Here is a 14,284-nt window from a genome sequence, read left to right as displayed (position 1 = left end):
CTCCAATGTTAGGGGCCCCCTTAAAATGGATTTTTTGAAAATAAATTAAGAAAAACAATGATTTTTCAAAATTTTTCAAAAAGTTATGATTATTTTTTAGTTCTTAAATTTAGTTAGTTCTTTAGTTCTTAATGAAATAAAGTAAAATTCTATTTATTATTATTAATTATAATTTTAAATATGCTTTCTTGAATGAAAAGATATATAAATACTTTTATATTTGAATAAATAAAAAATATACGAGAGAAAATTTAATCTAAGGGCCCCAAAAATTTGAATTGCCTAGGGCCCTGCGTGCGCTTAATCCGCCCCTGCTGGCTGCGGTTAATTACTGATGGAAGAGTACTTTGATCAGCTTGCGAAAGGGACCGAGGGTGTGCGGCACCAGTCTTCGTTAAACTGTTCTACTGTAAAGTGAAAGACTTCGCGCGTAGATCGGGATATCAAAGAAGGGGAGCCATCCCCTCTATTGAGGATCAAAATAGTGATGGCATGTCTTCGGATCATCTTCAGTGATGTTTTCCAAACCGTCGCCAATTGCCCATTGTACAACTCTCGTGTGACGTAAACAAAGTACTACTGCTGCTACTAAGACTGATAAAATATTCTCGAATTTTAATTCTTTCTATCGCTGGTGTTAGTTGACTCCAGAAAAAGTGCATTCAAGTCATTCCATTATACGGTAGTTAGTCTCTTTAAATAACATAAACTATTTATAAAAGTACACTACAAAAACTATAAAACTTACAAACTTTAAATTAATAAAGAAAATTGTACAAGCATCACGATAAATTAGAGACATTTAACATTAGATAATTTGTTCGAGAACAAACTTGTTGGAAAAAATACCATACGAGTGACGCTTCAGGCTGCAGGAATACAACGACACAATTGAAGTTTGGCATGCTGAAACGGCAACAATTGTTTCCGAATTTAAGATAGAGTTTTTTCCCTTCAAAATTCCAATTTGTTCGAAAGTTCTTGCAATCTTAAGTGATTTCATTGCGATTTTTTTCTCACTTTTTTTTTGCTTTACTTTGCATTTGCTTTTCTGCTCAAAATTCATAAGGCATAGAAGCTTGAAATTAAGTAAAAAAATGCACCAGATGTATGTGTATAAGAAGTTCGATGGAATAAAGAAAAATTACATTTTGATTATTTGTCGATTGCACTTTGATTTACTATCCGTTGAAATGCAACTACGAAATGGAAATTTGACACGTTGATACGACTTTTTTATAATTTTATCTAGAGCTTTCTTCTTCTTCCAAAGCTCTTATTTGTTCGTGAGTTATCGCAAATTTAAATGCGTTTTCTTGATTTTTTTTGAAAACTCTTTTGCTTCAAATATTGACTATTCATTTTTTGTTACAGAATCTCTTCTTAAACCCACACATTATATTTATTTCTTTATTTAAACTCGCTCTCGAGTAGATATCAATCAAGAGTAGCAAATTGATCGATAGATTGTATGATGCCATTTATAAATCCCAACATTAATAATAAAATTTTAAAAAAAGTAATACAGAGAGATAAAAACGGTTCCTATTCGAATTGTTATAAGTCTATTCAATGAGTAAAATTATTTCTCATTTATTTCTTCTTATTGTGTCTTACACTCTGTATTCCTTAGGATTATTATTATTATTAGAAGTACATTTTATACAAAATTCGTACTTTGCTAATATATTTATATTTCACATCTAGGCAATCATCTGTTTCATTATGATTAACGCAATAACAAAATTTCCTTATAAAGTTACAATATTCGATGTATAAAAACCAAAATGTTCTGTGTCTTGTAGAAAATATTGATGTTTAAGATGAAATAAACAATAATGAATGGAAATTAATTATGGGAGTTAAATAATTAAAAAAAATTAGTAATTTAAAAGAAAAACTTAATTATAGATATAGTTGTAATGGTAACCAAATATAATACAGGAATGTAATGGAATCGAAGCTAATATAAAAAAAATTTTTTGGGAGGTTTAGATTGAGCAAATTATTAAAGATTAAATGAGCAATCGTAGGGATTGGTGTGTGAAGCGAGCAGGGAGTGTAGCTCTGATGATAAAATAATGATAGCTTACGAACGTTGCATACAAAGTTTCTTTTAATAATTAATTTATTACATGTATTTGGTCCACATACTTTCTATATCGGTTCCTTTAGTTCTTTCAGTGAATTTATCTTTCAAGCGCCGAGTTTGTTCTTCTGAAAAATAATTTTTCCAATCGCCCACAACGCCTTTTCTGAAATGACCAGCGTGCATTGTGCGCTTTTTATTTTCATGGCCTCTGCAATTATCTTCATCTGACTTAGAGGTTTCGTCCGAAAATTTTGATTTAGTCTCCAATGATTCGTGCTCCTGCTTATATTCTTTCTCTTTTTGAAGATGAGCTTCTTTAATGAAGTCAAAACTGCTGTATGTCTTGATATTAGCCATAATCTCAGGATGTTCTCTTATAGGTTGAGCGTATTTTTTGTCATCGATAAAAGCTGCGATTTTCAGGGTGTTCGACTCAAAATCTTCTTTTAAGTCTTCGTAAGTTATAAATAAGACATTTGGATCATTTCTAAGAAAGAAAAAAAAAATAGACATACTTAAGTAGGATAAGTAGAAAAGTTAAGTAGAGTATTCTAAGATACTGAATTTCGTTATTAAATCGGAAAACAGGTCGCACTAATTTTCATGACTATGACTTTTTTCTGGTGTTGTTCTTCCGAGAATGAGCACCATGCAACAGCGCTCACAATTAATATTTTCTACTTTAACCAATAAGGCCATAACCGGTAAAATTTTAATAGGTAGTAATGAAAGAAGTTAAATGTAGGGCTTGTTGGTACAAGGTCTCAACAAAGACATGCTGCGTCAAATAATATAGTACAAATCAAAAGAATGAGTACATGCTTTTTCTTTTCATAAAATACATATAATAGATAAAAAACGGGATAGAATCATTCAAAAATGAATAAAATCAGCTAAAAGGTGTCAGAGAAAAATTAAGGAAACTATATTCTGTTGCAAGTTAAGAAAAAACCATTATCCTGATGGAGAGAGCCCGTATGCATCTTCGTGCACGCCAAATGGATGCTAAGAGCCCAGAGCGAACGTATAATAACATCGCCAATTCATTAAACGACGTTGCACAACCTTCCTTTTACTTGCTTTTTTAAATCGTGTAAAATGAGAGAAATAAAACTTATAGAATTAAAACTATTGTTTTGTTTTTTTTAAAATAAAAAATGCTATCTAAAAATCATAACAAATATACGTCCTTCTTTTCGCATCTAAAAAAAATGATGTAAGAATATTAAATATTGTTTCTTGCAGACGATTTTCTACAATAGAACAAAAGTAAAAAAAAAAAAAAAATCTTTATCTCACATTTGATTTATTAAGGGAATGTCAGCATAAGACGCACCATTTTTAGTGGTCCAATCGAATCCAATGCTTTTGCAACACCATACGCTTGTTTCTCTTTCAAGAACGAATGTTCTCCTTATTTATCGAAAAATATATCGCCAAATTTATAATTCCAGTAAAACTACGAAACTATAACCCTTTTTTAATAGTTCTATGATATATCGTAAAGGGTAGCGCAAATTAAATTTCTGTCCAACTAGTTTATCATCTTAAAGCTTTTATATTGTTTTGAAAGCATAGTTAAATAGTTTGATAACTAAATAAAATTGAACTACATGCAGTCGGATGATTACTTAAATCCTATGTCGCAATGGTCTTTTTTTAACTTGCAACGGAGTATAACTGTTGGTAGGGAATTAACCCTTAAATGCGTATATCAGATATACCGGCTAGACCTGTTCTGTATTTTCGTTACAAGTTTGAAAATAGATGCATAAGCTCTTTTTCGCCTTTCTCTCTTTAAGCTTAATACTATTGACATAAAAACTAAACATTCTACTTCTTTCTTTTATAAAATAACCTTTTGCATTACTGTAAAATGAGGCACGTACTTTCGCAGACAGAACTTTCCTGTAAGCCTACTACTTACTCCTATCTACCAAAACACTTTTGTAAATTGAAAGAAATTTATTTTGACTTCAAAATTTTAAAAATTAGGACCTTTAAAATTTTTTAAAAAATAATGAAACATTTGGCGCCATTTTTTAGTTTTTTCTGGTTTCAGTTGTAGCCCCATTTATACTTTTCCATAATAACCGACCTGACCGTGTAGTAGTCAGGGAGCTGAACTCACATCAGAAAGTTCCTAGGTTCAAATCCCGGACAAGGCATGAATGTTATTTTATTCTCTGTACTTGCTGAGGGAGCAAGGTTATCCCACCTAATATGGTGCCCCTGAAAGAGTGGTTAACAAATCTGCCCTACTGATACCTGAATGACAAGTGTCAATCGGATGGGTATAAATTGGGAATGAATAATTTAACTTTATAGGTAAAGTTATATACTTAATAGATGGATACTTAATAGATTATATACTTAACTGTAATAGATGGGAACAAAATCTTTACCCCCAAAAAGTGGTTTCTATGTATGAAAAACATCTTCATGAAAAAAAGAGGTAGTGTATATTTGTTGATACGGAGCCGACATTTTTTCTGTTACTTACCGCTTAGCTCAGGGAGAAAGAGGCACTGTGCTTTGACTTCAGATAAAGATATAAGCATTTGTACTGTTAGATAGCAGATAGAGTTATCTTGATTTTGCAAAAAATGAAAGACTTTTGCTCAGACTATTTTCTTTCACAATGAAGGCAACGTTCTTTTAAATGGAAGCTCACAAATTGCTTAGTTATGAAACAAGTAAAGTTTTTATTTATAAAAAAGTAGTTAAATATCACTTAAGTTTCAAACTTTTTTCATAAAAAAATGCATAATGCATATGGTTAGTTAGTGAAAGAGCTGACCAATTTGTAAATAAGTAAATATGTTTAAAATCTGATAATTTGGGGGTACGGCTGTCGACGATTAACTTTTATTGATATTTTATGTTTTTTTAAAAAAAAAATTTTTCTCAAATTATTCAAAGCATTTCCCTAATTTGTCAAATTATTTTTGCTGTTCCATAAGTTTGTTTTTCTAAGTTCTGAAATGAATATTTATGATAGTTGATGTAAATTGATTGAATATTTTTGAGGCTACTCACCACCTCAAATTTTAGGGTCAAGAATCCGAATATGTCGGGGAAAAATCAGCTTTACTCAGAAAAAAACGCTTTTGTGTTTGATTTCCTTACTTAAAATACCGTTTACCCAAACGAAATTTTAGAGTTCGAACATCCTATTAATAGATCAAAGGTTTTTTAGTTGTTCCGTTTTTATTTTGCACACCGTAAAATGACATTTACCTGTGAGTGTACCAACCAAGAAGATGATCGAAATAGTCTCCGAATTCTACTAATCCAGCTAGAAACTTTTCGAAGTACTCGTCGAAAGTTCCACTGAAATTGCTTGGAATTCTGGAGGTATGGTGATAATAAGACACACAACAGTCTTTTGGGTTCCTGGCTACGTATATGTATTTGTTATCAGGTGACCAGGGAGCCAGGTGAAATGGCAAGTGAGTTTTGATGGCACCTGGTCTTTTCATCGTCTCGGCACTCTTTGCTCCTGTGAAAAGACAGAAGTTAACAGTTTTAACAATAGTCGGACGATATATCGATGAATCGTGAAATTTCGGTATTCTTTACTGATGCGATAATAACACAATGTTCTTTTCGGGATATATTGTGATTATGATACACATCGATACACGAGAAAATATTGAAAAGCATCAATGAGCGATAACTATCAAAACTCGATAAATGCTTAGAACTACCGGATACTCGATAAATACCAAAATATTGACACTTGATAAATATTGAAAATACCGACACTTGATAAATACCAGAACTGGATAAATATCGAAAAATACCGACACTTGATTAATACCAGAACTGGATAAATATCGGAAAATACCGACACTCGGTAAATATTGATAACATCGTGACCCCATGAGTAAAACTCACTTCTGTGAAGAAGAGAGAAGAAACATTTTCCTTCCTTCACACAAATGTTTCTCAATTGTACGCCATTGATGGTGACTGAGCTTTTTTATTTGTCGGGGGTGGCGATTTATATATGAACACATAAAAAACCTATGTTTTTTCTATCTCTTAACTTACAGATTGTTACATTTTTACAGTAATTAAAAAGAAATTATGATTAGGTGCGAGTGCTTTAGAAAAAATTGTCTTTTCTCTCTATTTGGGCAAGAAAACATGGCCCAGTATAAAAAAATATGTAAATTACTTATCTCAAAAATATCGCGATATATCCTAAAATATCGATATTTTCTGACTATATATCGTTTTATTAAAAATTGAGATAACATCAAGCACTGTAGTTTTTAACCCATCATTTTTAACAAAGGGAATATTTTGTGTGTGTGTGTGCCTATCTCTCATAACTCAAGAACCAACCGATCCTGAAATTTGGAATGTTGGTTCAAAGGGAAAATTTTAGTCTTAGATTATTTTATAGGATTACATTTTTTTAAAAATAAAATTTAAACCACATTCACAAAAAAAAAAAAAAAAAAAAAAAAAAAAAAAAAAAAAAAAAAAAAAANAAAAAAAAAAAAATCGTTTTTCTCTGTACTAATAAGGTCCAAGCAGATAAAGCAGGTCTAACCAATAAGAAAGACTTAGAAGTTTTATCTCGATACAATACTGCTGGAAGCATTAATACTTCGTAGTACTTAAGTTCTCATAAATGACACCTGAAAACTCTTTTCCTTTATTTCTCTCTACACTTCCACATTTTTAGAGAGAAGTGGGGGTGATTTGAACGGGAGGATATTGAATTTCTTCTAGACAGGTCAGTGAGGTCTTGTTTAACGTGTTTTTTTAAGCTAAACCGAATTAAACCAATCAAGTAAAGATTGGGCAAATAATTTAGAAGTTATAAGGGTCTTATGAGCAAAAAGTACAAATTTGTACTTGGCCCTAATCGCTCATTTGATATATCTGTCTAAACAAGTGAGACACCGTTTCCTATGTATTTTTTTAAAACTTAAATCGAAAGAAACTATATGAAAACCAATTGAACGAATACTTAATAATTTGCGAACGTTTTTTATACAATAAAAAACTATTTCCGACAACACTTATGCACACTTTTTACACTTTGCAATCTAAATATGGGTAGTTCATTTTTCTGATGAAAATTTTTTCAGCTGAATTGAATGAGATAAAATTCAAGTTCAATAAATAGTTTTGAAGTTATAAGGGTTTTCTTCATAGTAAGTTTAATTCAAAAATAGTACATTTTATACAAAAGAAAATAAATAAAGAATTATAATAATAAAAGTAATAATAATAAAAATAATAGTATAAGCAATAATAATAATAATGATGATAATGCTAATTGTCCCATAATAATAATAATAAAAATAATAATAATTTCAACTCTTAAAACATTAGCCCCTTTGTGTCACGTTTAGTCTCATACAATTAAACGAGAAAAAATGCATATTAAACAATACCTCACTTGTCTGCATAGCAATGTAAGATGTGTAAATAAGTGAAGTACAAAAATTGTATTTTGTACTCAATTTTTCAATTGTATTTTGTACTCAATTGGTCTCCTTCAATTCAGTGTAAAGAATATGTGTACATAAGTATGTGTCAAAAGAAAAGCTTTCATTACATAAAAACTTTTTCGCAACTTCTGAACTACTTATTTTATTGACTTGTGTATAGTCTCATTTGATTCAGCAAAAGATAACATTGGTAACAATATCTCACTTGTTTAGATATCAAAGTCATATGCATAAATAAGTACTAGTAAAAATTATACTTTTTGTACGTGAAACACATATAACTTCCAAACTACTGATCGATCGTCTAATTTAATTCAGCGTAAAGAAGGTTGAAAGTGTGAAACTTCACCAAAATATTGGGGATAGCCGCAATCTGGGAAATATAGCCCCCATCATTTGGCTAGGAGATCGATCCTAAGTCATTTAATGTTAATAGTACTTCTTCCGTATTTCGCTCTCTCTCTAAAACTTTTTAAGTGAATTGAAAAAAAATTGCACACAACTATAAAATTCATTTATCCAAGAGAAAATTCCATGCAAAAAGAAACTAAATATTTATTATTTTTGAATTGTAAGGTATAATTTTCTTTACATTGTTTTAAAGTATGTAATTTTACGTGGCGAAATAGAAAATTTTAGCAAAGTCACTTGAATAGTTCCTGAGAAATCGAATTTTAAAGAAACCGTATACTTAAAATTCAATTTATCGTACATTTAAAATTCGAGGGTTTTAACTAAAGCATGCTTGTCAGCCACTCTTGTGTTATCTATATTAATAACAGGGTTCGCACAGTCCTTAGGAAGAAAAAAAAAACTGGAGTCAATTTCTTTTGAAAAAAGTTGAAAATTTCTTTGCATTTTTTCCACTTTAATACTAAAAGTTCAAATTTATAGATTTTGTACTAAGATGTAATATTTTTATTAAATAGAGTGATGGCCATCAACATAATTACATACAATTTTTAATTTTAATTTTACTAATAACTTTTATTAAATTTCAAGCACATACGAACCTAGTAATAAATATTTGGACATTAGTGATAGAGAAGAAAAACAAAACTATTTTGTGCTCAATAGTTGATAGAACCCCCATGAGAGGCAATCATAACATTACCCCATCCAGGGCATGCTTATTACAAGTCTTTGTATGACAGCTAGTAATATTAACGCTCCTCTGTAGACACGTCAGGTCCACACAAAAGACAAATGCAGAACAGATTACTGTTTTGTGCTTCCTATCAAGTGCTTACCGTAAATTTATTAAGTATTGTGCTTGAGCCGTGGTGGCTTAGATGATAGAGGGCTCGCCTCCCAATGAGTTGATTCAGGTTCGGATGACTGGTTGATTCGTATTCCACACTCGGTTCGCACTGACTGCAGTGCTGGCGTAAAATATCCCCAGATGTAGAGGAGTCATGGGTTAGAATCCCCTTGCCCCCAGATTAACCGTAACTACCAAAAAGTCCCCCACGATGGCAAATTTCTCCCAATACCTAATCCAGAAATTCCCTTGTCATTTGGATTGAATGCAAAATTATAAGGCTACGGAATTGTACATGGGTTCGTAAACCCAAGATCAGGTCGGCTGTTCAACAATGATTCTGAAGTAACATCTGAATGGACCAAGCCTCTCAGTCCACACCTGGAGAAACATCCTCAGACCATAAATCAACCTCCGTCGATAAGTTAGGGTGTCTAAATACTTATAGGTAGATAGCATAATGGCATTTCATATCAGACTGAAATGTCCGTGTCACAAAAATATTTACCTCTGTTGTCAAGGAAAGGAGAGCTATCATGCATGTCTTCAAGAGAATCCAGAGGTTGACCATGCCTGAGTATAAGCATGAAGATATGTTGGAGCCACGTTGTGCCACATTTGGGATAAGTCACAATGAAAATGTCGTCAGGTCGTGGCTTATAATTGACAGCAGATCGAAAATTTTCTTCTGAAAACTGTAGGGGAATGGGAAATCCATCTACTAACTTGAAAATAGAAGCTGATGGAGGTTTTGTGTCAGACATTTTCATAAAGAATACTCACTTTGTCTCGTCTTTTAATTCTTTGACGATTACGTGCAAAGCTATCAATATATATCTACTTTTTCTTTCTTAAATTATCTTTCACCTTGAATTTTATTATTCACAAACGGAACAATAGGTGTTTAGTCAGCTGATATTGAGAAAATAAAAGAACGAAACAAAAGTGAATAAACTGTAATCACGCAATAAATATAAAGAAAGTTGTCGCTAAATATATGCGAACTTTTCGCCAGAAAGTGTGATATGTATGATCCTCGCCTTTATTACATCAAGCTTTTCTTACATAAATTTTTCGTTTTTAAAAAAACTATCAAAGGCTTTAATTAAACATTTTAAAAATCACTAAATTTACTATATTATAAATATTATGTCAATCATTTAAAATTAAACCTAAAATATTAAGCATTCTAAAAGCAAAATGTAAAAAAAAATGCATGATCAGTTACTAAGCCTAACTAAGCTTAGGCAGAATATTGTTTTCAATATTTTGTCACTTCTGTCTTTGGCACTATCTTTGTCAAAAAATGTTTTTAAATTTTTTTCTCTTCGTCTTGATTAATATAATAAAATGCTTTATTAAATATACGTTAAATGTGTTGTAATGTTTTATTATAATGAATGCTGTGTAAATTAACTTAGTAATAATACTATTTTCATTAATAATTTTTTATCAATACCTTTTAATTACTAATAGTATAAAGTCAATTTTTTTAATATTTTTTTTAAAAATCGTGTTTTACACTTGTGATTACCTCACCTTCTAAAGAACTTCCGATACTTCAATACAATACAGGCAAGAGATGTATAAATAAAACATAATTTTTCTAAACTTATCACGAAGCTCCAGAAAAATAGCATTCCGGGTGTTCCAAAATGACTACCCTTAATTTAAAATTTTAAAATCTCAGTATAATGTATAAAAAAAGATTCAGGGGCTCGTAAAGTGTTCTTTATTAATAATAAATTAGCATATTAAATAAGTATAACAATAATTATTGATAATAAAAAAAAGTATTATTAATAGAAGGTTATTTAATTTTTTATTTTGGATTTAGCAACTCACTTCGTAATTGATTTTGAGTTGGCCGGTTTAGCTATTACCGATACTTTAGTTTCAATAAACTTAATATAATGGCTTTTGAGAAAATGTGATGATGGGTTTTCTAGATTGTGCAAATTGACAAATGCACTAGTCACCATTTACTACATGGGAAGTCTTCAGGTGGCTGGATTCGAACTCCCGTTATCACGGATATGAGTCCAGCTCCCTGCCAATCAGTCTATCCTGGCCCAATTCATTAGGATATTTGTAGTTAAAGTGAAACAAATGGGTTTTTAAATTTTGCCCTGCAACACTTCAAAACATGATTATTATGTCTTCCATGGAAATTATTGATTAATTTTATTTAAATTCTTATATTCAGATGTAAAATTTACAATCACTGTTACTGCTTTTACGCAGAGGAAATCTCCGGCTGGTAGCCGTTGAAGTTGACAGGCCAGTAAATGCAAATGATTTCCTAAAATCTATACTTAAATGTCTTTTTATTTAAATATTTATCGTCCTTTTTACTTGGAAAATATTTCCAGTTTTTTAAAAATAACCATTGAAATGTTCTTCTTAAGATAATAAATTGTAAAATAGTTTTCCTTAATATTGCCCTTAAGAGCCCCCATGAGGGGCAATCATAACATCACCCCATCCAGAGCATGCTTATTACAAGTCTTATGGCGGCTAGTAGTATTCACCCTCCTCTGTAGGCACGTCTGTTCCACAGAAAAAAAGAAACCCAAAACAGATTACTACTGTACCTGGCTCTCACCAACCACAGTACTGGCTTAAAATATCCCCAGACGTAGACGGATCATGAGTTAGAGTCCCCTTGTCGTCAGACTAATCGTAACCATAAAAACGTCCTCCACGAAGGCAAATTTCTTCCAATACCTAATCCAGGGATTATCTTGTCTTTTGGATTGAATACAAAATTACAAGGCTACGGATTTGAACATGGGTAGTCGTATACCCAAAATCAGGTCGGCTGTTCAACAATGATTCTAAAGTAGCGTGCTTACCGTTTATATGGTCCAAGCTTCCCAGTCCCCACCTGGAGAAACGTCCCCAGACCATAAATCAACCTCTGTCGTAAGTAAGGGTGTCTAAATACGTATAGGTAGATAGCGTAATAGCATTTCATATCAGACTAACATGCCCGTGTCACAAAAATATTTACCTTTCTTGTCTAGGAAGGGAGAGCTATCATGCATGTCTTCAGGTGAGTCCAGAGGTTGACCATGCCTGAGTATAAGCATGAAGATATGCTGGAGCCACGTTGTGCCACATTTGGGATAAGTCACAATGAAAATGTCGTCAGGTCGTGGCTTATAATTGACAGAAGATCGAAAATTTTCTTCTGAAAAGTGTTGGGGAATGGGAAATCCATCTACTAACTTGAATATAGGTTTTGTGTGAGACATTTTCATAAAGAATACTCACTTTGTCTCTTCTTTTAATTCTTTGACGATTACGAACAAATTTATCAATATATCTACTCTCTTTTTTTTTCTTTAAAAAATTATCTTTCACCTTGAATTTTATTATTCATAAACGAAACAATAGGTGTTTAGTCAGCTGATATTGAAAAAATAAAAGAACGAAACGAAATGGGATGAACTGTCTTCTCGCAATAAAAATACTGAAAGTTGTCACTAAATATATGAGAACTTTACGCCAGAAAGTGTGATATGTATGTTCCTCGCCTTTATTCCATTTATTTCTCTTTTACAAAATTTTCGTCTTTAAAAATCTATCAAAGGCTTCAATTAAACATTTTAAAATCACTAAATTTATTATATTTCAAATATTGTGTCAATGAATTAAAATTAAACATAAATATTAAACATTCCAAAAACAAAATTAAAAAATTTACATAATCAGCTATTAAGCCTACTTAAGCTTAGGCTGAATCCTGTTTTCAATATTTTGTCACTTCTGTCTCAGGCACTATCTTTGTTTAAATATGTTTTTAAATTTTTTTTTCTCCTCGTCTTGATTAGTATAATAAAATTCGTTATTAAATATACGTTATTATACGTTATAGCTTATTAATAATACTATTTTTATTTTTAATAATTTTTAATAATTTTTAATTTATACCTTTCAATTACTAATAGTATCAATAGTACAATTTTTTAAATATTTTTTTTAAATCGTGTTTTACACTTCTGAATGTACCTCACCTTCTAAAGAACTTCCGATACTTCAACACAATACAGGCAAGAGAAGTATAAATGAAATAGAATTCGTTTAAACTTATCACGACGCTCGAGAAAAATAGCAGTTCCCAAAAGATCACCCTTAATTTACAATTTTAAAATCCCAGTATAATGTATAAAAAAAGATTCAGGGGCTCGTAAATTGTTCTTTATTAATAATAAATTAGTATATTAAATAAGTATAATAATAATTATTATTAACAATAAAAATAGTATTATTAATAAAGAGTTATTTAATTTTTAATTTTGTATTTAGCAACTCACTTCGTAACTCATTTTGGAGTTGACCGGTTTAGCTGTTACCGATACTTTAGTTTCAATAAACTCAATATAATGGTTTTGAGAAAATGTGAAGATGGGTTTTTAAGATTGCAAATTGACAAAATAATTTTGTTCTATAAAATTGTATTAAACGAAAATTAAAATTTTAATTTCAGCGAACTACGCTTTAAATTGCTTTTTTGTTACACAACTAGTACTTTGGCCAAAGATTTCAAGATTATCTATTTTACTTCGCGGATTCCTTTTGAATTAGGTTATTTTTTTATATCACAATTTGTTTTGTCTTTTTGTTCCAGTTTTAGAGTTTTAATAATATCTAAATGCCAACATTTACTTAACACCTAACTGTATCTGCAGTTTTTGAGCAATTTTATGAGCACTTTTACACATCTTTATCAGTACCAACACTTTCATGAGCAAATATAAATAAAACAAATGGTATGGATTAGCAGCTGAAGAATTTCAATTAGATAAGTTAATGTGAAAGGATCTCGGATATTTTAAAAGACTGATTGAAGAAAATTGCTTAATAAAGATAGTAATAATATTTTGACATTACATAGTATGATTCTCACTGTTATTCTTTGTCAGCCGTGTGTAATAAAATAAAAACTCAGTGTTAAGCGATCAAAAAGTCCTAGTTTTCCACAATGTTGATGTCGTTGGTCTTTAAGGCAAGAGGTGGGATTTTCCTTGTTTTCCAGTGGTGCCATCTATGGTCAACTTACGCCACACCCATACGTCACAACCGTTCTCCAACTCAGTACCCCCTAAGGTAAAATTTGTAATGGTAACAAGGAGGACTTTGTGACCCAGCAGATTTAACGTGCACCAATCACCATTTACTACGCGGGAAGTCTTCGGGCGGCTGGATTCGAGCTCCCGTTCTCACGGATGTGAGTCTAGTACCCTGTCAACCAGGCTATCCTGGCCCAAATCACCACGATATTTGTAGTGAAAGTGAAATGAAAGTCTAGTGCAGTGTAGTGAAGTGTAGTGTAGTGAAAGTGTATAGCCAAGCTTTGGACTATATGGTAAAGGGTCCATAATGACCTAGGTACATGTCCAAAGCTTGGAGAAAAGTGAAAGTGAAATAAATGGGTCTTAAAATTTTTCCCTG

General features: G+C 31.3%; 1 protein-coding gene across 2 annotated transcripts; it reads right to left on the bottom strand.

Moving 5' to 3' along the window:
* Positions 1-2,098: 2,098 nt before the first annotated feature.
* On the bottom strand, positions 2,099-12,136 carry LOC107448993 (sulfotransferase ssu-1). 2 transcript variants are annotated; one of them, XM_043054468.2, is made up of 3 exons: positions 11,841-12,136; positions 5,333-5,594; positions 2,099-2,579 (listed from the first exon to the last, which is right to left on the bottom strand). In XM_043054468.2, the coding sequence occupies exons 1-3, from the start codon at positions 12,088-12,090 to the stop codon at positions 2,132-2,134; spliced, it is 960 nt and encodes a 319-aa protein (XP_042910402.1). In that variant the 5' UTR covers positions 12,091-12,136; the 3' UTR covers positions 2,099-2,131. The 2 variants fall into 2 exon arrangements, with proteins under 2 accessions (XP_042910402.1, XP_015919869.2); XM_016064383.3 differs by lacking the exon at positions 11,841-12,136 and adding an exon at positions 9,336-9,636.
* Between the last annotated feature and the right edge of the window lie 2,148 nt (positions 12,137-14,284).

The sequence above is a fragment of the Parasteatoda tepidariorum genome, chromosome 2, assembly GCF_043381705.1.
Source record: "Parasteatoda tepidariorum isolate YZ-2023 chromosome 2, CAS_Ptep_4.0, whole genome shotgun sequence".
In the NCBI taxonomy this organism is placed as follows: Eukaryota; Metazoa; Arthropoda; class Arachnida; order Araneae; family Theridiidae; genus Parasteatoda; species Parasteatoda tepidariorum.
Note: the sequence above shows the minus strand (reverse complement) of the source record. Positions and strands in the feature narration are given on the sequence as shown.

What these genes read in the sequence shown, in the direction of transcription:
- LOC107448993 (XM_016064383.3), bottom strand. Translation starts at nt 9,597, where the DNA reads ATGAAAATGTCTGACACAAAACCTCCATCAGCTTCTATTTTCAAGTTA. An exon ending in TCCTTTCCTTGACAACAGAG is followed by an intron (nt 5,595 to 9,335) that starts GTAAATATTTTT and finishes GTCTTTTCACAG; the next exon opens with GAGCAAAGAGTGCCGAGACG. An exon ending in CTTGGTTGGTACACTCACAG is followed by an intron (nt 2,580 to 5,332) that starts GTAAATGTCATT and finishes TTTCTTTCTTAG; the next exon opens with AAATGATCCAAATGTCTTAT.